We start from the raw sequence: 27,318 nt of genomic DNA, 5'->3' as shown, positions 1-27,318 counted from the left end.
GCAATAGTAGTGAAAAATATGGCTTAGTTTCTATTTAGTACCTCGCCAATGTTCGAGCCTGAAACCTTCACTAAAACGAGCTTTGTAGCACCATAAAATACAGTCTATCTACCTATCATCGCACATTACATAGTAATATAAACTAATGGCGGTAAATATAATCGTAAACATAAAATTAAATCTGTGAAGGTTCAAAAGGTTTTGTTTTTTTTTTTCATTTTGAAAATAAATCCACAAAAACCTCAGCCAGGCCTCACAACAATCAACGTTTTCCCGTTCAAACACAGTACCCTAAAAACGAGTAAGTAAATGTATTTATTTGTTTATTATTCAAATATACAGCAAAGTGTTAGTAGCAAAATAGCAGGTAGCTCTCTGAAATAACGTGATAATTTTTTTGTTCGAGAATATCTCTGTGTATAAGGTTTACAAAAGCTTTTTCGTCGCGTCGAATTTCCTTTGAATTATATTTGCGCCATATATTTTAGTTAAATATTTGTGTGTAGGACACTATATGCCAAAACTTGAAGAAAATTACATAAAAGGAGATGGTCCATTTAAAGTCCACTCTTGTACCCCGTATCATTACATTGCAAGTTAAATAAAAGCTTTTAAAATACAATACAATATTAAAATTTATTAAAATGAATAAATCTAACTACATAAAAATAAATAAATAAAATAAAAACCCAAGTTATTGAGTTATATCAAGATGGCGCCCATAAAGCAACTATGTCATGACAATTGACAGTAAACGTCAAATCGATTACTGCATTGAAAACGTCATCTATCCGCCATTATTACCCTTATTAATTTTGCATTTCTTAGGAGATAATGAATATTATTTCGAAATAATTAAAGTAAATTCGTAGATTTGTATAATCAAAAACAGTTAAAAAAAAATATCTTCTTTTCTTTCCGCTAGGCTACAACTGATCCTGGGCTCCATACCATTCATGACCATCATTCAGGACCATCTTCTTTACTTGTGACACCTATGTTGATTTTTTGGTACTGTAGGTTCTTTAAATGGACCTCGAGTGACGTCACCGATGGTTTTGGGAGAGCGCAGTAGCATCCCCTAATGGGGCCCACCTCGAGTGACGTCACCGATGGTTTTGGGAGAGCGCAGTAGCATCCCCTAATGGGGCCCGAAGGCAAAAGCAGAGTGATAGGCGGAACGACTCTCTAAGGGCGACTCCTCTGAGATTCGGACCTCGGGTTAAAAAGACGTTCGGGAAAGGTATTTAGATATCGGAGACCTCTTCCTCTATTTTGAAATGTTCTCGGGTCTAATGTTCATTGTGATTTTGAATCAATTAAAACTTAACAACTGCTTTGAAGTACCTCTTTGGATCAGGGGTTGGCCTGTATGGTTTTAGATTATTTGGTCCGGGGTTCGTCTCCTATTTATATTTATATTAAGTATACAATATTGAGCTTTTTTTAATATGTATTAGCTTGTTCGGATCTGGGAAGTTTTTATGTTAGGTAGATATAAACCCCGTGCTTCAGAATCTCGCTGCTGGGCTGGTGGGTCAAAGTCTCAAATTCTATCTCCACAAACTCTGTAGTTTATAAGCTGATAATGGTGAATTATCGTTATAGAGGCAAACATTACCGTCCACCCGTATTGAGGCAGCCAGGTGGGCAAAAGCAAAAATCCCACCTCATCAATAGTCCCAGTGGAGGCTCATTAAAATCGGCTGATGATGATAAAGCCACTTCACAATACACAAAAGCGCTAAAGCGCTTCTTTTGTCGATACAGTGTCGCCATGACAACCAAATGTGGAAACATTTTTCCGAATGTGATTTCATATTTAAATGAAAATGTCGAAAAGCAAGAAAAACATCGTGTGGGAAGACCGGGAGGTGCTGTTCGATTTGCCTTTCAAGTAAGATTTTTGATAAATCAAAATCAAATTGCGTACATTCAATCAGAACCATAATTTTATTTTTATTTAGAAAAGTCAATACATTTGTTGTTGTATTTTTCCGCCGCGTATTTTGCGATCCCGTATGAATACCGTGATAAAATATAGCCTATGACAAAGAACGCGACTTTCTATGGTGTGTACCTACCATAGAAAGTCGCGTTCTTTGTCATAGGCTATATTAAGTAAAAGTATTAAGAGTAAGACTTTACAAGCAGTGTGGTGAAGCCAGTGAAACCCATAAAAACCCGTCCGCGTCTCCTTGACATCCGCATAAACAAACTTTTTTCTTTATTTGTATTTCAACATTTAACACTAACAACAATTACGTAAAATTAAAAATAATAATAATTTCTATAGATTTTGTGAACAGTATTGAAAGTTACTAATGCGTCGCTTTGTGTCGTACTTTACTCGAGAATGTATTAGCTTTTGAATTTTGTATTTTGAGCGGCTACGACACCGTCGTGTTTCGTGCGCTCCATCTGCCTATTATTGATTAATCTGTGGGTAGGTAGAAGATTGATTCAGTCAATCCAGAGATTACCCCCTACAGCGTCACAAATTTTACCTTTCTATAATATTAGTGTAGAACAAAAACTTCCTATTTTTTTTTATTAATTCTAATTAAAAAACACAAACATGACTTACCTAAATCACCCAACACAGGGAACCATTCCTTATTGCTAAAAAATTAGAATATGATATCGATCTACGTTTATTTACTTCTCTGTCTACGGTGATAAGCCTTGTGGCGATGCATTAATATTTAGGTTATATAATAATTGTAAGTTATTTATAACTCTTTAAGCTGCATTGTACAAAACCCATGCAACATTCCTTTGTGTTAGAATTACGTAACGCCGATGGAATGTCAACCCTTGTTAAGTGCTCACACTTATCCAATAACAATTCGACAGGAGTTTCGACGCATAGGCGCCAGTTCGATTCTACAATGACAGCCGTTATATTTCGGGATACAATAATCCTTTGTTTGTAAAGTATTATAAATACTTAATCTTGGCCCCACTAGGGCAGAGTACGTTAAACGGCTTAACCGGCTACCACGCTTACGGCTAAATCGCGGCTCTCATTTCAACGTCATAAATGCGTCGTATACGCATTCGATTTATCTTTGTTATTTAGTTTGTACATTCTACTTTTAGTTTCTATCCGTGTACAAATATTAAATATACCTTTTTATATTAATTATGGGAGTTTAATTCATACACCACACGCGCGCTCCCATAAAGTGGTGACCCCGAAAACAGACATAAAGTGGTGATCCCGACAACAAACATAGTCATAAAGTAGTGACCCCAAACATAGTCATAAAGTGCTTTCGAATAATCAGTAATTAATAAATAGACAATGTCCGAACGCGAAGAACAATCGGTTCAAGCTGTGCGCGTTAAAGTGCCACCCTTTTGGCCCGACGAACCGGCGTTATGGTTCGCACAACTCGAGGGTCAATTTGCGCTCGCGAACATAACCGTCGACGCGACCAAATATAATTACGTTATCGCGAACTTGGACATAAAATATATCACTGAAATAAAGGACATCATAAAAAACCCGCCGGCCGCTGACAAGTACGAAAAAGTGAAGGCGGAGTTAATTGCTCGGTTATCTGTGAGTCAAGAGCAAAGGGTCCGTCAACTTCTGACCCACGAAGACATCGGGGATCGTAAACCGTCTCAATTTTTGAGACATTTACAAAATCTCGCAGGCCCAAACGTTCCAGACGACTTTGTCCGTTCCCTGTGGTCAAGTCGCCTGCCGACTCACATTCAAGTGATCCTCGCTTCGCAACAAAGGAGCACGTTAGAGGAACTCGCAAAGCTAGCGGACACCGTAAGTGACGTCATCGGAACACAGCAAGTGCACGAGTTGGCCGCACCTACCACAAACAATGAGGTATGCGAACTCAAGCGAGCTGTCGACGAGTTGAAACGTCAAGTGGCTGCCCTGTCGTCACCTCCGCACGCGCAGCTATCGCGTGCCCGTTCTCGCCCGCACGAGCGACACGGCTGGCGCCACCGTTCCCGAAGCCCCGCCTACAACCCTGCAGCTGATACACTGTGTTGGTACCATAGAAAGTTTGGAGAAAAATCTACTAAGTGCCGCGAACCGTGTTTCTTCTCGCGTAATAGTGTTACGGGAAACGAATCGGGCAGTCAATGAATGCGACTGACAATGGCTGTCCCGTTTCACCCAGTCGCGTTATTGTTACAGATAAGAACACTAAGGCTCAATTTTTAATAGACACTGGTGCTGATTTGTGTGTTTATCCGCTAAGTAGAATAAGTTATAACAATAAGTCTTTAGTTAAGAAATGCGATTATAAACTGTTTGCCGCTAATGGTACCGAAATAAATACGTACGGTACGATTAGTTTAACACTTAATTTAGGGTTGCGTCGGGATTTTCACTGGCGTTTTGTGATAGCCGACGTAACCAAACCTATTATAGGAATCGATTTTTTGTGTTTTTATAATTTGCTTGTAGATGTAAGAAACCGCTGTGTAGTTGATAAGCATACATCTTTAATTGTAAATGCACAGCCCGTCAACCACCCCGTTTGCGAAATTAAAACGGTTACAGGTACCTCGCGCTACCACACGTTATTAAAACGGTATCCTGAGGTCACGCGACCTTCTGGCGAGCCTACGATACGAGAGGTTAAACATAAAACAGTACACTATATTCGTACTACGCCCGGTCCTCCCGTATACGGCCGACCACGCAGATTAGCGCCGGACCGCTTGCTTCGCGCTAAACGCGAGTTCGAAGTCATGGTTAGAGCCGGAATCGCACGTAGATCTGACAGTCCGTGGGCTGCTCCGCTGCATCTCGTACCGAAAAAAGACGGTACGGACCGTCCTTGCGGAGATTATAGAGGTTTGAATGCGCGTACAATACCGGACCGTTATCCAGTGCGTCATATCGCGGACTTCTCGCATAACCTGCATGGGTGTACTGTCTTCAGCAAAATCGATTTAGTGCGTGCTTATCATTTAATTCCTGTGAACCCCGCTGATATACCTAAAACAGCGATTACAAGTGTTTTTGGCTTATTTGAGTTCCCTTTTTTATCTTTCGGCCTCCGAAACGCCGCACAAACGTTTCAAAGGTTTATGGACGAAATGTTAAGAGACCTCGACTTTGCTTTTCCGTACATAGACGACATTTTAATCGCGTCACGGAACCACGACGAACACGAACGTCACCTCGCGCTTGTATTAGAACGCTTACGTGAACACGGCGCCGTTATAAATTCTGCAAAATGCGTATTCGGTGTTTCAGAAGTAGAATTTTTGGGTTACCAGGTTACAGCGAATGGCACGAGACCTACGCCTAACAAAGTCAGTGCTATTCAAAACTTTACGCAGCCGAAAACGCTAAAAGAACTTCGGAGATTTTTAGGTATGATTAACTTCTACAGAAGGTACCTACCTAACGCTGCAAAAACTCAAACACCATTGAATCGACTTCTTAGTGGTCAAAACGTTAAGGCAAACACACCCGTAATCTGGACCGATGAATTAGAGCAGGCGTTCAATATAAGTAAACAGAGTCTTGTAGACGCTACCATGCTAGCTCACCCCGATCCGACTGCAGAACTAATGTTAGTTTGTGATGCTTCCGACGTCGCGATAGGCAGCGTTTTACAACAGAAAGTTGAAGGTAATATTCAACCCCTTGCTTTCTTCTCCAAAAAACTCAATACTGCCCAACGCAAGTACAGCCCTTTCGACCGCGAGCTATTAGCAATTTACGAAGCTGTGAAATACTTTCGCTTCATGATTGAAATTAAAACGTTTTCGATTTGGACCGATCACAAACCAATTGTCGCCGCTTTTCGCAAGGCATCGGAAAACTGTTCTCCACGTCAATTCCGGTATTTCGATTTCGTTTCGCAATTTACGACCGACGTACGACACATATCCGGAGACGACAATATCGTAGCTGATGCACTGTCAAGAATAGAAACGATTTCTAACGACATTAATTTGCAACAACTCGCCATAGCCCAAGAGACAGACTCCGAACTTCGACATCTATTGCACAACCCTACTTCGTTGGACTTACAGAAAATTAAAATTTCTGATTCGAGCGAATGTAAAGTTTTTTGCGATATTTCAGGACCGAGACCACGCATTTATCTCACACCTGAATTCCGTAAACAGGCTTTCGATTTAGTCCATGGGTTAAGTCATCCTGGTGCTACGCCCACCATTCGACTGATGACAGAGAGATACGTCTGGCCTAATATACGTAAAAATTGCAGAGCCTGGACTAAAGCCCGTCTTGCTTGTCAAAGATCGAAAGTTTCACGACACACTAGAGCTCCAATTCATAGTTTTACTCCTCCATCTGCACGTTTCTCTTATATTCACGTTGATATAATCGGACCACTAGTGATATCACACGGTTATCGCTATTGCTTAACCGCAGTGGACCGTTTTTCGCGTTGGCCCGAAGTGATACCGCTCGAAGATATCACCGCCGAAAGAGTAGCGCGCGCTTTCATTAGTGGATGGATCGCACGTTTTGGATGCCCGCAACGGATTACGACCGATCGTGGTCGTCAATTCGAGTCGCATTTGTTTAAAGAGCTTGCTACGCTCACGGGAGCACAGCACCTTACTACCACCGCATATCATCCCGCTGCAAATGGTTTAGTCGAACGATTCCACCGACAATTAAAGGCCGCTATCATGTGCCAAAACAATGAAAATTGGTATGAAGTTTTGCCTCTTGTTTTACTCGGTATTCGTTGCGCCTGGAAGGAAGATATAGCATCAACCTCCGCTGAGTTATTGTATGGTGAAAGCTTACGTTTGCCTGGTGATCTGTTTCTACCTTCCACGTCGGAAGTCACGGATTACAACGATTTTTTATCTCGACTTCGCAAACATATACGCGCTTTAAAACCTACACCGGTCGTTCGACACGGAGATTCGAAAACATTCGTTAGTAAGGATCTATCGTCCGCCGTTGCTGTTTTTCTAAGGCAAGATGCAGTACGTAAACCGCTCCAACATCCATACTCTGGCCCATATAAAATCGTTGAAAGGTCAGAGAAAACTTTTAAAATCGATATCGCTGGTAAAATTGTTACGGTTTCAATCGATCGTTTAAAACCGGCATACGTCATTAACGAATCTCTCGTGCCCGCAGTTCCTACATCGCCTGTCACTAAGCCAACGGCAATAACTACTCGTTCAGGCAGACGCGTAAAATTTCCAGCGAAGCTTACGACCTAACGGTCTCCCGGGGGGCTGATGTGGCGATGCATTAATATTTAGGTTATATAATAATTGTAAGTTATTTATAACTCTTTAAGCTGCATTGTACAAAACCCATGCAACATTCCTTTGTGTTAGAATTACGTAACGCCGATGGAATGTCAACCCTTGTTAAGTGCTCACACTTATCCAATAACAATTCGACAGGAGTTTCGACGCATAGGCGCCAGTTCGATTCTCCAATGACAGCCGTTATATTTCGGGATACAATAATCCTTTGTTTGTAAAGTATTATAAATACTTAATCTTGGCCCCACTAGGGCAGAGTACGTTAAACGGCTTAACCGGCTACCACGCTTACGGCTAAATCGCGGCTCTCATTTCAACGTCATAAATGCGTCGTATACGCATTCGATTTATCTTTGTTATTTAGTTTGTACATTCTACTTTTAGTTTCTATCCGTGTACAAATATTAAATATACCTTTTTATATTAATTATGGGAGTTTAATTCATACACCACACGCGCGCTCCCATAGCCTCATAGTGTTGTGCATAAATATTTCCAGAAACCGATATTTCGAATTTGGTGCTCATGGAACAGACAAAATCACGGCCTGTGAAATTATATTAATCGAGGAAGGCTATCATTAAATATATTCAGTTTTTTTTAATAGAATATTTATGGCAAATATTCTATTTAAAAAAACTGAATATATTTAATACTAATATTATGTTCCTCCTTTACGCTGCGGCTACTAAAGCGATTTGGCTGAAATTTGGAATGGAAATATATTTTACTCTGGATTATGGATAACACATAGGCTACTTTTCACTTAAGCTGCTCATAAGCTAACCCTCCCAAAAGAAGTTATCATTACAAAAAAGATTTTTACAAAATTTCAATCCATTTATTTCAAGTACTTAGGCTTTGAAAGTTTAGTTGAGCTAGTACTTCAGACGTTTTAAATTATGCTTATAGGGTACTTACTTGTAACTTTTCCGAAAAATAATGTTTATTTCATGTTAATTTTACAGCTATTTACGCTTAAGGCTGGGCGAGAAGGTTTTCGATAGGATCGAGCCGATAGAAGATACGAAGGGCAACAGCGGCTCTAAGGGCAGGCTCGTGGTCACCAACCTGAGGATCATCTGGCACTCACTGTCCTCGCCCAGGATCAACCTGTGTACGTAAATAGAGAAATGCCTTTTATACCTACTCTTGTTGAGGGCTGGATTAAGAAGGTCTAAGGGAAGACGAAATCGTGGGCGTCTGGTAGTACTCGTATAAATTAGACTAGCGGACGCCCGCGACTTCGTCAAGTTATAGATTCCAGATGGCGCTAGTAGTACTCTATGCCACGGTAACGTTTGGTGTTACAAATGGTATAAGTAAAATCTCAAATTGCGAACAAATGTATAGAATTCGACTAGTTTTATTATAAGTATATATTATAGCAGCAAGTAAGGCAAATAAAGATTTCAATTTTAAGTTAAAAGACTTTTTGTATCTGGTAATCACTACACTACTACTACTGGTACTTAAACAACTTCTCATCGAAAAAAGACATAAAAGATAAAACTTTAAGGTTATCTAGGGAAATGTTGCCTTTCAGCTTTTAAAAATGAAGGGCCATCACAGATTTTTAGAATTCTAAACTTCGAATCACTTATACAGTTATCTTAGACTTAACTATTAAAGAATTATGTTTAGGAAATTGATTAGTATATTATTGTCACGTTTTTGACATTTCCAGCAATAGGGCTGAACTGTTTCATATCGACAAGCACAAAAGTTGTAAACTCGGGTCTACGGGGTGCCACGCAAGCGCTATACGTGCTCGCTGGATACGGCACCAACAGATATGAGTTTGTATTCACCAACTTATCTCCCAACTGCGTGAGACATTACACTTCTGTAGTAGGTGTTCATAAGTGAGTTAAGCAATTAATTTTATTTTACCAATTATATTTTCAAAACTGTGTGATTTCCTAATTATATTTATTTTTTCAAGAAGCTTATTATTATTACTTCTTTTGTTTCCAGAGCATACGCCGCATCTCGAATGTACCGTGATTTAAAACTAAGAGGACCTTTTATAAATAATAAGCAGTTACGTGTATTGCCACTTGAAAAGGTAATAAGAAAAAATATATCACGTTATGCTAGGTTTACTTTTAATAACACCTATTATTTTTTTCCACTCGAAAATATTTCACAGCTGGCATGTTTTATTATTTTACAGGTCCAAAATAATGTAATAAATTAATTAATCAGTCATAAATGTATTAATTTATAGCGATTTACCGATTATCATTTTCATCATAGAAATAGATATAAAATTCTTGTTTCACGTCACTAGTCACATAACGCAAAAGTTTCATCCAATCAACGTAAGGCCTAGTTCAGACTACTTTAGTATTTTAGTCGAGTACGAACAGTTTTTGGATTTACCGCCCAAAAATTGTTCGCACTCGTCTAAAATACTAAAGTAGTCTGTACGGCCTCGTATGGTCGTTTTTAATTTTTTTCGTTCGGATACGACGACTGTTTTTTAATATATAATTATTGTTTTCATTATTTTCTAGATTTGTCTCGTAGAACATGGTCTTTGGAACTTATCCAGCGAATCTGGCAATCTGGGTACCATGGTAGTGAGCAACGTAAGGATTGTCTGGTATGCGGACATCAACGATATGTTTAATGTTTCAATGCCCTATATTACTATTGAAAGTGTAAGTTGATATATTATCAGACTTAATAGTATTTTTATACTTAACTAGCGGACGCCCGCGACTTCGTTCGCCCTTAGACCTCTTTAGTCCAGCCCTTACAGTAGTATCGCCGTAAAAATGGAGTAACTTCTGCCGTTTTCCCAACATTTCCCTTCACTGCTCTGCTCCTATTGATCGTAGCGTGAAGAAAAGTTTAATATAACCTGCCCAAGAGTTTGAAGAATAATTGTAGCAAGTTTCGTTAAAATCCGTAGAGTAGTTTTTGTTTCTATAACGAACATACAGATAGACAAAAATTTTACTGATTGCATTTTTGGCATCAGTATTGATCACTCGTAGTAGACCATTTTGTAGTTCTATCATAAACGTTTTGAAGATAGTAACCTTAACATATTGAAACAATTAAATTAATTCTGAGTTAATGTTAAAATAGCCATTTCTTTGTTACTAGATTTCCATTCGCGATTCAAAGTTTGGTAACGCCCTGGTAATTGTAATACGACCGGCTTGCGGTGGCTATGTGCTGGGCTTCAGAGCTGATCCTCATGACAGACTCGGCCCTTTGTTGAAAGAACTGCAAACATTGCATCAGGCATATTCTGAAAAACCTGTCCTTGGAGTCGAGATGAATTGGGGGTGCGAGGTAACTTAATTTTATATTATTGAATTTTTAAATATTACAAAACTTTTTGAAGTAAACCTTCTATAAACGCTTGATTTGAGTACCTAGTTGGTAAAATACATGCTGCCATCTGCAGGCGAAGTGAAACAGCGTTTGCTATTATAACTACCAGTAGATGGCGTTCTTAGAGAACTTTAAAACAATCCCTTTTTGTACACTTCAAGAACCTGTTGCGATACAATTATGTATGAGGCTCATAGATGGCACTATTTTATTTTTGAAGGAAGTTTTACTTAATTGGTGTGGTTTGCAATCTTTTTTTGTTTTTTTTTTTTTACTTACATGTTAAAATACTTTGTAATATTTTATATTGTCTCAATTTCCAGATATCAAAACCAAAACAGGATGAATTAGAAGAGCTAGAAGAAATCGGAGAACCGAGAGGAGAGATGGGCCCGAGCCTTTATTTGGCGTCGCAACAATCCCATAACAAAGAAGACATGGACGTGCAGCCAGTTTATAGCTCTTACTTGGGATTAGCTATCGAACCGTTAAAACCAGGATTCACTCTTAAAAGTTTATTTGAAGTTCAAACTTCCACCTAATATTTTAACGTAATTTTCTTATTAGGAAAATAGGCTACTTGACACTTTTTTAAATGGTCTTAAATTGTTCAATATCGTTCGTCTCGTATTGTCATTAGATTAAAAATAATATGGTCATATTTTTCTGAGACGTGATTACATGAAAATTTAAATTTTTAAATATTTTTTTGACATTAAGAGCCTAAACGCCAGTCGGCCATGATTGTTTTTATTTCCATTTCCATTGTTTCATGACTTAACATTATCAATCCTTTAAAAAATGGAGCGCATCAAGTAACATTGTGATGTATTTTAGGGACGACAGCGTTTTTAACGTTTGGAAAATTTGAAAAAAAATACATGATTTTTAAATTAACTTTTATAAGAAATCCTTAACTTTTATAATGAACTAGTGGACGCCCGCGACCTTTATCCGCCCTTAGACCTCTTTGTACCTGCCCTTACAGTAGTATCGCTGTAAAAATGGAGTAACTTCTCCCGTTTTCCTAACATTTCCCTTTACTACTCTGTTCCTATTGATCGTAGTGTGATGAAAAGTATACTTTATCCCGCCCAGGAGTATGAAGAATAATTAATGTACGTTTCGTTAAAGTACGTCGAAATGTTTTTGTTTTTATAACGAACATACAGACAGACCGACAAAAATTTTACTGATTGCATTTTTGGCATCAGTGTCGATTAATAATCACCCTCTGATAGGTATTTTGGAAATATATTTCATGTAAAGAATTGACCTCTGTACTTGTGATTTTGATGTGATTTATCATAAGCATATAAGATATCGATATATTCCGAACCCATGTACTACACGAAATTAGTCGAGCACGAACGATTATTGAAAAATCCTCCCAAAAATTGTTTGTACTCGACTGAAATACTAAGGTAGTCCGAACTAGGCCTTACAGATAATAATATTTATTATCTGTAGTTTTTATAACGTTACAGAAGATTAGACTGTCACATGAAACATGTCAATGTCAATGTCATATATAAATATAAATATTTGACTTGACGTCCGTGTTCCGTGATGTTTGGTGATGATGATGATTCTCATTCTCAAAATCTTTTTTAAAATTCAATACAAAGTTATTTTTAACTTTAATTTTAGTTAAAAAGTAAATTAAAATATTTTAGTTTTATTTTCGTTTATGTCATTTGGTTTTTGTTTTTTTTTTTGTTTGTGTGTGAACTGATACTCTGATAGTGTTTTGTGATTATGGATAATTTTCCTCTTACTTGACTCAGAATAGAAAATGAGCCTTCATCTTAATGTTATTTGCCTTTTTTGTGCTGCTTGACTGTAAGTTTAGCCGTTTCCGTTAGAAGTTGCAGGTTGTAACTTGCAATGCAACTCTCTTGTAAGTTTTCTTGTTGAAAAATTGTTATTTTAAGTATTAAATTGAATATAAATATTTTTAGAGACTCATTTTGTTTGGAACAGATAAACAACGCGGTACTTCTTTGTATTTGTATTTAATAGCATACCATGGCTTAGTGGTAATAATTATTATTTTAGTGTTAGGTTGTAGTGTACAAACTAAAGATAGTGTAATTAAAAATTATATTTAGTATATTGCAATTACAAATTAGTGTTTCCCAGGGTTCCCAACTTAGGGGTTTTCCCCCTAGATTTAGGGGGAAAATAAGTGAAATGGGATTTTTTAGGGGTCTGAAATTTTTAGGGGTATTTTCAGGGATTCTTTTGACTCTTTAATATTTTTAAATTGATGATAATTTTAATATTTCTTTCTTGGCCTAGCGACTTATAACGACATATAATACGTTATTCTACAACCAATCTGAGGCAATTGGAGGCAATTTTCATCGAATAAAAAAAATTGGTAAATTTGTTCATTGTCAACATGTATGATTTCAAAAAATCTGAATCTTCAGATAAAGACGTAGTATTTTGTCTGTATTAAATATAGACTTTTGAAACATATGACAGCATATTATTTCTAAATTATTATGAATTTATATTTTTTAGGGGGACAACTCAATAAATTAAGGCGATTATAGGGGTTTTTGACACCAACTTTAGGGATAAATATTTTGGAGAGTTGGTAACACTAGTGTTTCCACAATGAATAGCGCTAGTCGTGGTGCCGCAGGACTGGTAAGTATTATTTGAATTATTTTAGTTTAAAAGTAATTGAATTATAGTTTGTTACATATTTAATAAAGAATATTCATTATTCACTAAATAATATTAGAGTCAATATTATGTTTAAACAATATTAATCCCTGCCCCTTTTTCAGCTTTTTAAAGTCTGTTTTATAAGTAGTTTTAACTATAAATCTGTGACCTCTAGATTTTGAATCTGGCCCCTTATGAGAAATTGGGCTATTGAAGCTCCTAATAATGACAAATTAAGGAAGATATTATCTCCATCTGGGTATGTCAAGAGAGGGCGATGTAGGCTTTGTTTTTGCTCTATTCATTTCATCAACTGGAAATCCAACTGTATATGAGGAAATCAAATACACCTGTAACAAGCAGAAGAAAGGCTAATTCAACATCCCAATTTGCTTGCTAGCTCACTGGTGGTAGTGCCACAAAGAAAACCAATGTGCTGAATGACTAGTTGACAGCAGTGCTATGGCTCTCCAGTCAGAAATTGCCCCGAAGTCACACAACTCACCTGCTTATAGTCTAACAACTGACCGCAGATCCCAAGAACCAAAAAAAATCATTTTGTAATCTCCTTTTCCTTATTCTACTTAAGTGGGGTTGGAAAAAGATTATCAATGTTTTTCATTTGTTTTTTGTTATATAAATAATAATATATTAGAATCAGAAGACCTAAAAAAGAAACACTTTTGGCTCCAATATTGATTATAAAGTGCCCAATTAGATTTCTTTTAAAAAATTGGACAGTTTTATTATAAGTATAGAAGCACAGCACAAAATAACAAAATTAATCGATCACAATTATCATCCCATTGTAATAAAAGAGAGAGTTAAATTATAGATAACATATTATCTAAAGTTAGACTTGCTCTTTTTAAATTTCAGAGACGCTCAGCAAATGCTGAAAGAATCTGCCTTCGAGAGGAGTGGTCAGCATTAAAAGGGGACCTAGGGACAAAGCAGAAACAGAGCTCAAAAGCCACAAAAAAACAGCATAAACCACAGAAAAGTGCCACAGCACATGAAATTATTACTAGATCTCACAAATCTAGTGTAAGTATCAAAGGACAGTTATAATACTTTTAATACATGATGTAACTGATGAATTTATCAAAGCTGCTTGGGGGTAATTGATAGAGACAAATATCTTAGCATTCCATGGATTCCCAGTGTGGGTGCCGGGTCCATTGTGTAGATCAGAGAAAATATCTGAGTAGAGCCTTGTATTTGTACCAATAGGTGTAGGGTTAAGGTAAGGGTTAACAGTAATACTTCTCCGCTTGTGTTGTTCTCCCTGCTTAGCCAAATTTAGTATGATCCTACTAGAACACTATTTGATACCCATTCTAATATAGAACTTGCTGCAGTTCTAGTGCGGCGAAGGGTTTCAGCAAGTTATAGTCATCTGAAAATATAATGACTATAGCGTAACTATAGTCGAATAATGTATTCAGCTATCTCTTTTGAAGTTTCCTGTGATACTATTTTTTATTGAATCAAAAATAGTGATGTGACAAAGTGAACATCATCATGATTCACTCAATATGTTCTGAACCAAATTAGTAAATAATTTTAATAAATGACAGTTACATCTGTTATTTATTAAGAAATTTCGCAGTCTAAATCTTAATAATAAACGTAAAACCTATTTTGAGTCACAGTAATAAAAATAAAATTATTCTAAGCCCTTATTTAATTTGACTTATAACTGAGACAAATAAAATTAAATGAATGCTTTTAATTAATAGATCAGATTTTTCATGTTATTGTATTAATTATTAATGACTAGCAACGCCTGTGACTTCGTCCGCGTAAGTAAGTTACCTACTTCAGTATTACTGTATTTCAGAATTATTAAAGAACGAATGAAAAATAAATACACATAATAGCAAAGATTTTTACTATCTCTATAAAATTTACTTTTTATTTACTTTCTCTATTAATAAAATATTGTTGCATAAATAGGGTCATAGACTCATTTTCTCATTTTTTTGTATTACATGAAATTAGGATTAATTTTAAATTATTATTTTTTTTAATCCTATTTAAAATTGTTAAAACCATTTAATATGACATAAGTTTAAACTAGATATTTTAAAATGGAAGATAAAATATAAAGAAATATTGAAGGAGTTCCGATACCAACACATTAGTCTCTGCTCAGTATAGAACCGTATGCACTCTCGTTGATCTTCGGAGTTCCGATAGTAGAGTCATAAATTTATTGTTGTTTTTTTCTGTCTCTACTTGTTCTTCATCTTTATTTTCATCATCAGACGATTCTAAACTTAGTTTTGCGTTGGCTTAGGCTCTAGATATTTGTTTTAAATTGTAGTTTTTTGACCATCACAGAGTCGAACATTTGAATAGTCATTGTTTATTCAATGCAAACAAACAAACAATCAAACAATCAAATCTTTCCCCTATATAATATTAGTATCTATATTAAGTCAGGTTTGTTACAATACTTACAACACAAGAACGGCTGGACCGATTTGGCTGACAATTGGTAGAGAGGTATCTTAGAACCAGGAGGACATAGAAAAGGGTACTTACTTAGGGTAGGGGTAGGCTTGAGTAGCTTGGCTTAAATTTTCAAATCGGAAGTAGTGGTACCCTTAGAGATCAGGGCAAATAGGTAAAAAATTGATCAATTACATAATTTACACAATTTTTCTTTCAACCGTCTGTCACTAAGCGCTATGATAGAAATTTTTGTTCAAAATTCCTCTTTGAGAGTGAATGATCTGAGGCACTATTTTTTATCACTATGACAATAAATATGGTATCATTATTTTACAAAGTGACATTAGCATCTGTCAGAAAATTCGCACGATTATTGATTATACTATAGACTAAAGCATAAAGAGACTATTTAAAAATATATATATATTATAGGATGTGAATGAAGCCCTCCGCGGGTTGGTGGTGCTAGTAGAAGTGGGCGTAGAGACGCGCGCGCTACCGCTCAGAGCTGCGCTGACGGCACTTGGAGCCTCTGTGGTGCCTGCCTGGAGTCCCCTAGTCACACACGTTGTTTGGTCTCAAGGTAAGTGGTGCTGGTAAAAATGGGCGCACTAAAACCTTACCAAAACTTTTGATACTGTATCAGGGAGAAAACTTTACTTGTACATCATTATAAAAATAGAATAAATAAAATAAAAATAGCTTTATTTCCTTACAATTACAGACATTTTTTTGAAAATTATTATTAAGATTTACAAGTTTTATAGATTGTTAGTGGGTTAGTTGATATTATCTAATTTTTTATATTATGTTAGTAATGTTAATTTTTCATTTTATTATTCTTTTTTGTAAGGATTCCATAAAGCAGTGAAAGCCTCCTCCAATTGTAGCCATTGTATTCTGTCTCTGGCTGTTTGTTGCCATGTTTTACCTGCAACCCTGACTATATCGTCACTCCACCTTCTTAATGGTCTACCCCGTTTGCGTTGAGTCTCGTGGGTACCAGTTTGTAACAATTTGGGACCATCTATTGTCTGATGTTCTTTGTATGTGGCCTGCCCATTTCCATTTAAAGCGGAGAACATGTCGAGCAGCATCTTTAGCTTGGGTTCTTTTCCTGATGACTTCGTTTTTAACTCTGTCCCTTAATTTTAGTTTCAAAAAAGTACGCTCAGACAATATTAAATATAATGCATTGTACTTTATGCAATAAAAGCAATGAATATAATACCGGAGCTACACACAATTCCTACAATTCTTAAGCCAAAACTCAGAACTGTGTACGTTCCAGGTGGTTGCAGAAGTACTCGCGCTAAGGCCAGAGCGTTGGCCTGTCGGCTGGTGTCCCCGCTGTGGGTGGAGGCCTGCGCCGCCGACGGCAGGCGCCTGCCGGAGAGACTCTTCCCCGCACCCACCAGACCATCCGACCTGCCGTCGCCGGGCGCTTTGAAGAGGTTCCTGGTGAGTTGTGTAGCAGCACTCGCGCTAGTCCTGTTGACGTTGACTTTAAAGGGTTTTTCGTCATTTACTTTTCTATGTAAAGTGATGGGCCCAAAATGATCAGTCCCCTTTTAAAGATAATGAAAAAAAAATTAACCGGGACAAACAGCTTCCAGTATAAATCATATTTTTTTTATATTTTGCTACAGGATATTATACCGAGATAAACGCAAATATCGACCTATAGCGGCGAATCGAAAATATATCTCTATTAGCTCTATAATGAGACAAAAAGAAAGCGATATTTTTTATCTGTATACTATTGGTCGTCACCTCTTATACTGCTCATTAGACACTTGACGATAATGAAAATTATAGAAGATCCATCATGTCCATGTTGTGGTGAGGTGACCAGCTATCACTTTATAGCTGAGTATCCTCACAGATAAATAAAGTAGACTTAACGGATCTCGCCATTATGTTCATGAAGGCTACAGGACGGTTTGAGCGGGCAACACTGTTGAGACACCAGTGGATCTGTGTCCTATACCTGGAGTATATAATTGGAGAGGTCCCTAGTTAGTACTGATCACACATCTGGCCTCGTCCCTTCTATAAATCTATCTAAACTTCGTTTTTTTAGAATTGCAAAATTTTGTAAATAAACATGGCCGTATTCATCACTGACATTAGTTGTGACGTCATCCTAGAGATGGGCCGTTGATGAACTATATCGAGAATTAACTACTACTAATCGAATTGAATTTCATAAAGGTCAACTTATGAAGTGAAACACGTATGGTACACCACATTAATTTTATAAATTCTGGAGTATATTTATTGGCATATCTATTATTAACCATCGAGCATAATATCATTATATTATTATTTCATCATGTTAAATGTATGGTAACTGGTAGACCAAATTGGGTTTAAGTTCGAGTACATAAACTTGTTCGATGTACTATGATGTTTGAACTGAAAGTGAAGGACTTTTTATTTTAAATAATAATGACGGTGATCCATGATACGGCAGTGTAATTTTTTTTTGCTCATCGCAAAATTGTTCATCCCTTCTCGAAATTACAAAGCAAACATATATATATACAAATCTTGTACTTGTATATTTATATTTACTATTTAATGAAAGTTTGATGCAAAGAATAATATTTTAGTTCTACGTACATTTTCATTCTACGTACCTACAAATATTTCATAAACTATTCAGTTATTTTAGTAATTAATAAAACTAATTTCTAAATTGTTTATTATACAGGATGATAAGTAAAAGTACAATGTGTTTATTGCAATATTATAATTTAAATCAAAATGATGTGGACGATGACCCAAATGGTATGTTTGTTTACATTTTATATCAATTGTAAAAAAATCACTTTACTTAAAAACTCACTTCTAAGTTGGCAACACTAATCACACAGTCAAAATACGCGCGATATTAACTATCTACCTCTTTCTGTTGCATATTAATGAATACCTATCAAATAACATTTTTTTCACTTGTATCTGAAACTGTTATAAATTAAAAGAGTACTAAAAAATTTAGGCAGTGTTTGTTAACGCATTATCTTTTTTTAACATATAAGTACGTAACTAACTAAACAGCGGTATGAAAAAATTACTTTATTCAAATTACTCAATTACGATATCGATACTGAACGGAATACATTCGATATTTACAATCGGTAAATCGTTTCAATTTTAATCTGTGGTGACAATTTTACTTCGCACAACCTTAAAGAGACGAAACGTCAAATTAACATTTAAATGTAATCTGTGTGCATAATTTCGTAATTTCGTTTATTTCTAAAAATTTTGATTATATGATGTGTAAATTAAAAAAATGTTACGTTTGTATGATTCTCCATAGGTGGATTGTAAAGAACAAAGTGTTTGTGCGTGTTTTAATAGTTTGATGGTTTTGAAAACTGTTATGAAAGTTTGGCATCGACAAAATGGTTTGTTTATTTACCAATTTATTTACCAACCAATTTACCAATAGCGCAATTCAATCTGGACGCGGTATATATCTATACTTCTGTTCTTCTATACTTATCTATCTTTACTTATTATCAAACTTGTCGAATTTTCTACATTTATTCACAATTTGAGATTTTACTTATACCATTATTTTGTAACACCAAACGTTACTGTGGCATAAAGTACTACTAGCGCCATCTAGAATCTTCACTTATAATACGAATTCTGTACATTCTCTACATTGAAGATATTTTGAAAATTTTTGTTGTATCGATTATATTATAAATATAATCGATACTGAAGCTTTTCTGTAGCTGAAGTCTGTGCTTTTTTGTTATTCGGGCATCACGATGAAACTACTGAATGAATTCAAATGAAACTTGGCACGTTTTAAGACCATAATACGGAAAAGGTTATGGGATACTTCATATTGCGAAAGTAAAATAAGAAGGGGGTGAGATATATCATAAAAAAATACGAATATATGAATATAATGGGATACAAAAATTTTCAAAATTCAAACTTTTAAGTGGTGAAATAAAGCTTCAAAGTTTACATTGATGTCCACGCGGACGAAGTCGCGGGCGTCCGCTAGTATATACATATATACGTCTACTGAAATGGACACCATTTTTCTTAATTTTCACGTGGTCACCAGAAAAAGGCCGAGGCAGAGAACATACCGCTGCACACGCTGCTGCCGGACAGCGCAGAGGGCGCGGAGGGACGGAGGGCGCGCCTGCGGCTGTCCAGCGAGACCGAGCGTGACACGTCACATGACACGTCGCGTGACACGTCACATGACACGTCGCGTGACACGTCGCATGACACTTCAAAAGAAAATTCCCATGACGCTACCGGTAAGCATAATTAGCATTTTTTAATTCAGGTCAACACGAAACATCTAACAGTGGAATTCATAGACGTTGTAGGGGCTCCCCCAGGGGATCCAGGTTCCCAGGGGATTCATTGAGTGTCGAATTTAACCTCTATTTGTTTGAGAATTTGACACTCGGAGGGTGAATGATTAATCTAACTTAATAAAAAGAAATAAATAAAATTAAAACCCCCCTTTTTGAATTTTAACAAGATGGCGCCCATAGAGCAACGAATGACAATTGACAGCAAACGTCAAAACGATTACTGCATTGAAAACGTCAGCAATCCGCCATTAATACCCATAATAATGTTGCATTTCTTAGGAGATAATGAATATTTTTTCGAAAGAATTAAAGTAAATTCGTACATTTGTATAATCAAAAATAGTTGAAAAAAATACCTTCTTTTATTTCCGCTAGGGTACAACTGGCACCATACATTTTTGGACCATCTCCTTTAGAATTCAGATTCATAATTGTTTCTGCCTCCGATTCCGGAGGGCGTAGGTTCGAATCCGGTCCGGGGCATGCACCTCCAACTTTTCAGTTGTGTGCATTTTAAGAAATTAAATATCACGTGTCTCAAACGGTGAAGGAAAACATCGTGAGGAAACCTGCATACCAGAGAATTTTCTTAATTCTCTGTGTGTGTGAATTCTGCCAATCCGCATTGGGCCAGCGTGGTGGACTATTGGCCTAACCCCTCTCATTCTGAGAGGATACTCGAGTACAGTACAGTGAGCCGAATATGGGTTGATAATGCTGAATTGTTTCAGACGTAGAAGCCCGGGTGAACACGGCTCCGCGGCGCAAGTCCGTCGGGGCGCTGAACAAGAGGCCCGGGAAGTCCAAGAGGAAGCTGTTCACGCAGAAGGAGCCGGAGCTGCAGACCACTGATGATGAGGAGAATGGTATGCACCAGAGGTTCCAAAACTATTTTCACTTTCGAAAGGACAATGGGCAAATGCGTAACTCGACACTTGCTGATTACCGCGAAATGCGATGAATTATCATTAGATGGTAAATTATATTTAAAAGTCTTCAAATCATACATTCAATTAAGCTTTATTTCATTGTGACATAATAAAGTTGATGCCGATACTAATCTGCATAGTCACTTGGGCAATGTCCTTTAGCTGGTTTCAGTGGACGATCCAAAATTCGACAAAATACGTAAAAATAGGCTAGATGACGCTTTTTTTTAATTGTTCATTATCGTTCTAGATTAAAAAATAAATTATCATATTTTTTTGAGACATGAATACTTATATATTTAATTTTTTAAATGTTGTCCACCCTAACATATTTAAAAGCCAATTTGATACTTTAATACAATACCATAAAGTTCAAGTGTTAGTGGAAAAGTTCCAGAAAGGCAAACGATTGATTGACATCAGTGTAGGGGTAGGGTAGGAGTAGATTAGGGCTAGAGTAGGTGTAGGGTGGGGTGGGAGCAGAATTGGATAGGGGTAGGTGTAATGAGTCAAAGCGAAACTTGACTTGGTCCGTTAATTATAATACAAGTAGGTATATCTCCTCTGAAACGGCTGGACCGATTTTTATGAGATTAATGTATATCAGGTTGATCTCAGAATCGGCCAACATTTTTATATTACATATTTTTGTATTATACTAAGTGAATATTTCTCAAGGTTTACCAGCTAATATTATCGTATATTTTCAGACGAGACCACGGCTGGACCGAAAGTGATGCAACCATCTAAAATGACGCAGCGCAACAGAAAAGACTTGGCTCACGCGGAGAAAATAGCGAGACTGCTCATCGGAGGAGACAAACGCGCACAGACACAAAAACGGACAATTGCAACACAAAATGATAAACGACTAAGAATTGTAAGTATTACAAATAATAGATTAAACTGTAGGAAATAGTAGTCTGAGAGTGAAACGACGTCGCTCGATCTCGAAGGCGCTAGGTGGCGCGACTTGTTTTCCGTAAAGAGTAGGGAGTTAGAGAGGGGTAGCGATCGCGCGGGATCGTATTTTCTTTTGCTTATATACTCTAAACAAACGAATCCGATGACGTACGCCTTCAAACATAGATCAGTTGGCTTTTTTATTTAGCATTATCAAAAATAAATTCCTTTAACTATATTATATTGAAGCCAAAAAAAGAATATTAGCGTCTTCAAAGGTTACGAGGTCGATAAACCTCGTTCCGCACCAGGGGAAAGTACAGAAAAATCAAGCTAACTAATAAAACAACATGTAATTTCACAGGTACTTACAGGAATGTCTAACGGAGAACGGCGTGAAGCGTTTGACGCTGTCACTAAATTGAACGGAATAGTGCAACAACGTGTTGATCGTAAAACGACACACGTCATTATGGGGTCATGCCTCGACATCCCTTCAACAACAATAACAACAAGACAGTCGCCAAAAACAACAAGAAAATCACCTAAAACAACAAGAAAATCGCCAAAAACGAACAATTTGTTACCCTTGTCCATATGTAACAAATGCAATAGTCCAGAGAAATTACTTTCCAATATGTTCTCAAGGAATGTCAGAGTTGAAGACTTATCGAAACATAATAAAAACAGAAAAGACATAATCTGCAAATGCAATTCCAACATATCTGGTGTTAAAAACATATCAGACATTACTGACAATAATTTGGTGTTTCCTGTTGAGTTAGGATGTAACAATAATCGAATAAATCTTGATACTGATGAAAATGAAGGTTTCATTGGTGAAATTAGAGACAGTATGGATATCTTAGATCCTTTTGCAGAATTTGAAAATATTAATATTGAAAATGAACAGAATTGTAATCGTTTGGATCCTGTTATAGAAGTTGAAGAGAACGATGAAAATTTAGGTTTGGAAAGAGAAACAGGAAATAACAATTTGTGTACAAATAATGTTGTAAAACCCAAGCCCAGAACGGTGAATGCTTTGCTCGGGGCAGCTCGAGGTTGCAGGGTTTTGCGATACGAGTGGGTGATGGACTCCTTGAGGGCGAATCGGTGGTTACACCACATTGGGTATGAGGTGCAGCATTTGAAAAAGATCTCTCAAGTAAGTTATATTCATTTATCTATACTAATATTATGAAGAGGTAAAGTTTGTGGTATTATAGGTGGTAATCTCTGGATGTACTAAACAGATTTTGAAAATTCACGTTATTTGTGAGTGTTGTAGGTTATATACTATTTCTGTATTCTCACAGGAACAAGAACTATGCGACACAACTGGCCCTGTAGTGAGCCGTAAAAAAAGTTTATTGTGATGACACAATGTATTCAATGTTGTTATCAACCCATATTCGGCTCACTGCTGAGCTTTAGTCTCCTCTCAGAATGAGAGGGGTTGGGCCAATAGTCCACCACGCTGGCCCAATGCGGATTGGCAGACTTCACACACGCAGAGAATTAAGAAAATTCTCTGGTATGCAGGTTTCCTCACGATGTTTTCCTTCACCGTTTGAGACACGTGATATTTAATTTCTTAAAATGCACACAAGTGAAAAGTTAGAGGAACATGCTCCGGACCGGATTCGAACCCACACAGAGGTCATATCCACTGGGATTTTATTTATTTCCTTGTTGTATGTAAATGTAAAACACTGTCACTATTACAGAAAGCGCGCGTAGAACGCTCGGCGCTGCACTTGATGCACAAGGACTACGCGTGCGATGTCTTCAGCGGCATGCGCGTGAGAGTATTTCCCGCCGCCGACCACAGAGACTCTATAGCCCAACTGTTGACACTCTGTGGCGCCGTCATTGTGACGGCGCCACAGAGTGTCACCGATGACATTGATTTGACAGTTGGAACTGGCGCGGGCGAAGTCAGTTCCAAATGGGTTTTTGACAGCGTCGCCGCTGCTAGAATGAGAACGACTCGACGATATATCAATAATAGTTGAAATATGTTTTTATAATTTACGGTTTTTTTTGTTATCGCCGCATTGCAACGACTTGCGGTACGGACGGCTTCAGTGCGCTCGTGGCGTTCGAGCCGTCCACATCTCTTGTTGCGTAATTCTTTATGGGTACTTGGGATAGGCGGGGAGAGTGACTTGAGTGGAAAGGGGGAGTGTTAGATATCAGTCAAAGGTACCTTTAACCCTACACACATCGTTCACAAGTACGTGACTCCACTCAAGGTCATTCTCTGCCATTCTAGGGTCTTATTTTACTTACAGTTTGATTTGTTAATTATTTGTCCTGACAAATGTTGTGAATAACCATAACCTTTGATCAACATTAGTTTTCTTATTTTTTGTAATCTTTTCTGAGTCTGCTAAAATTTTATTCAATGGCAAGTTAGCCCTTAACTGTGATCTCACCTGATAGTGACGATGCCGTTTGTACAAAAACACAAAAAGACGCTAAAATCACACTCAGCCATCTTGTATTGACACATAAACAACATGGCGGCCCGACGACCGATGACATTGATTTGACAGTTGGAAATGGCGCGGGCGAAGTCAGTTCCAAATGGGTTTTTGATAGCGTCGCCGCTGCTAGAATGAGAACGACTCGACGATATATCAATAATAGTTGAAAAATGTTTGTTTTTTATATTTTAAGTTAGCCTTAATTATATGTAATTCTCTGATAACAATAGCTTTCTATTGGTAAAGGGCCCAATCATAATATTTATTCAATGAAATTGCGACTTTTAATTAATTTATCTTATATTTGGACTTACAATAGGACTTTTTTTATTTACAAGACAAGTTTTCTTTATTTCTGCCCTCTGAAATCATTCGCTCTACTGAGCAAAAGCTATTTTTAATGAAAAAAACGTTACCAAAAACACGGGTAATTGTTATGTATTACCGTAGATTTAATAAATAATATGTACATAGGTACTAAGTAAATAATATTGTGTTGGGTATGTTTTTTTTTCAGGACAGCAATGTTTTAATTTTTTAATAATTTTTATTTATTTTGTACATAGACAAATATAATGTAAATATGAAGATTTATAATTATCTTTTATTTTTATTTACATACATACCTGATATGCACACCTTGAAATTAGATACTACAGAGGGCTTAGTGGCAGTTTGATACTGTGACGATCACGTTAAATTAAACGCGAATTTCTAAGGAATTGAAGCAGCGCCATCTAGTGGCACTACAGCACAACTGTTTCAATTGCATATAAATTCGCGTTTACGTTAAGGCGATAGTAACAGTATGAAAATTTTGAAAACGGCCACTAGACACACAGGGCCTGTGGCACCCTATGGCCCTAGCCACCTATACTTTGGAAAAATCATCATCATTATTGACACTCATTTCAAAGATGGCATCTACAGACTAATTCACTAACTTAGACGTCTGTTCGTTGACATAAATAGACAAAATTGAGATTCTATGTAACAAATGTCTTCGGTGCCTGTAGTGATCTGTCATACGTGCTATTGACCGGGACTCCAATTTAGGGCTTAAAGATCCGAAGTCACATAGGATAGACTGGACCAAAGAGGCATTACCTACCGGTTTTAGTAGTTTCTTATTTTATTAAATGACCTCAGTACAACGCTCAACCTTAGCTGAGGTTCTCAACATGTGGGCCTAAAAATGAACCGAATAAGACGAAGATCATGTCTAATGCTCATGTATCGCTCCACCCAGTTATTTTACAGGACTGCGCTTGAAATTGTAGACGAATCATTTTTTTTTTATTCTTTACAAGTTGGCCCTTGACTACAATCTCACCTGATGGTAAGTGATGATGCAGACTAAGCTAGAAGCGGGCTAACTTGTTAGGAGGAGGATGAAAATTCGCACCCCTTTCGGCTTCTACACATCGTACCGGAACGCTAAATCGCTTGGCAGTAGGTCTTTACCGGTAGGGTGGCAACTAGCTACGGCCGAAGCCTCCCACCAGCCAGACCTGGACCAATTAAGAAAATCTCAATCGGCCCAGCCGGGGATCGAACCCAGGACCTCCGTCTTGTAAATCCACCGCGCATACCACTGTGCCACAGAGGTCGTCAAAGTGTCGTGTATAGGTAAGTCCAATTTCGAGAAAGAGGTAAAACGCCGAATCCAGCTCGGCTGGGCAGCGTCCAGGAAACTCCGCGACATCTTTATGTCAAAAATTCCTCAGCGCCTGAAGACGAAAGTCTGTTGCCAGTGATGAGCTACGGATCCGAGACTTGGTCGCTAACTATGGACCTTATTAGAAAGCTCAAAGTCACTCAGCGGGCGATGGAGCGAGTTATGCTTGGAGATTCTCTGCGTGAACGAATCAGAAATGAGTAGATCCACAGACGACATAGCTCAGCGAGTCGCGAAGCTGAACTGGCAATTTGCAAGCCACATACATAATTCGAGGAGTCGATGGACGTTGGCGTCCCAAGGTGGATGAAGGTTGGATACTGGCGGCTCGAGAACTATGTCCAGCTGTGGACGTCTTTCGGCTAATTAGAATGATACCTACCTACCTACATATCTTAATTTAGTTTGCATAAAACTTTAATTATCGCGTGCCAATTCACAGATATTTTGCCACAATTTACGCCTACATTGAAAATCTCTCGTAATTACAGGCACCACCTAAATTAGCAGCAAAATGTTTATATGTACAATTAAGATTAATTGATACAATAAATGTTTCTTTAAAAGAAAACAATTTCGCACCTACCGTATAATATGACATTCTGTTTATTTATGTAGGTAGGTACTTTCATTGACTCGCAGAGCAATCTTAATTCTCACCTGATATTAAGTGACAACGGCCAACGCAGCAATGACAGTATTAACATCATTGTAACGCAGTCTTACCAATGATAATTTCATACTATAGATCGGTTGCGTCCCTTCAACATCATCGCAAAAGTGATCCGAATAATAGGATACAAAACTGAACGCACACATGCACAATTTTGTCTTTAATTCCAGTATTTATCTATTTTAAGTTTTTACACTTTCTGAACACACAACTCGACATTGTAGACGATATTTAGGTATTATTTGTTTAAATAACGTTCGTTGTTGACAAAAACTAACATTGAGATGTGGCCTATTTTGAGGGCCTTATTTTTCATGACCTAGTAACACATCTAACAGTATGTAACATCATTGAGTCTTACAATGTGTCACGCGGACTAAGTTGACCTATCCTGCGCAGATGATTACTTTTTTGCTCCAAGTTACTTTCCGAGATCTATACCTATTTTTTATTTAATGAAAAGGTTGTCCTTGAATGCTGTGTCACCTACTGGCCTCTTCACTAATTTGTTCTTTATTAATTAATAACCTACTGT

General features: G+C 37.2%; 2 protein-coding genes across 3 annotated transcripts; both read left to right on the top strand.

Moving 5' to 3' along the window:
* Window positions 1-1,634: 1,634 nt before the first annotated feature.
* LOC112057747 (Bardet-Biedl syndrome 5 protein homolog) lies at window positions 1,635-12,562 on the top strand. 2 transcript variants are annotated; one of them, XM_052888520.1, is made up of 7 exons: window positions 1,635-1,897; window positions 8,226-8,374; window positions 8,945-9,056; window positions 9,235-9,325; window positions 9,777-9,923; window positions 10,375-10,566; window positions 10,932-12,562. In XM_052888520.1, exons 1-7 carry the CDS (start codon window positions 1,827-1,829, stop codon window positions 11,148-11,150), a joined length of 981 nt encoding a protein of 326 aa, XP_052744480.1. In that variant the 5' UTR covers window positions 1,635-1,826; the 3' UTR covers window positions 11,151-12,562. The 2 variants fall into 2 exon arrangements, with proteins under 2 accessions (XP_052744480.1, XP_023954054.1); XM_024098286.2 differs by having other exon boundaries at window positions 8,945-9,122.
* On the top strand, window positions 12,181-23,977 carry LOC112057683 (uncharacterized). The gene is made up of 10 exons (XM_052888519.1): window positions 12,181-12,508; window positions 13,138-13,266; window positions 14,167-14,334; window positions 16,180-16,330; window positions 17,039-17,208; window positions 19,844-20,045; window positions 20,840-20,974; window positions 21,748-21,917; window positions 22,305-23,108; window positions 23,671-23,977. Exons 2-10 carry the CDS (start codon window positions 13,234-13,236, stop codon window positions 23,956-23,958), a joined length of 2,121 nt encoding a protein of 706 aa, XP_052744479.1. The 5' UTR covers window positions 12,181-12,508; window positions 13,138-13,233; the 3' UTR covers window positions 23,959-23,977.
* The last annotated feature ends 3,341 nt before the right edge of the window (window positions 23,978-27,318 follow it).

The sequence above is a fragment of the Bicyclus anynana genome, chromosome 22, assembly GCF_947172395.1.
Source record: "Bicyclus anynana chromosome 22, ilBicAnyn1.1, whole genome shotgun sequence".
NCBI classification, from domain to species: domain Eukaryota; kingdom Metazoa; phylum Arthropoda; class Insecta; order Lepidoptera; family Nymphalidae; genus Bicyclus; species Bicyclus anynana.
The sequence above is the reverse complement of the archived record's forward strand: the minus strand, read 5'-3'. Positions and strand labels throughout refer to the sequence as shown.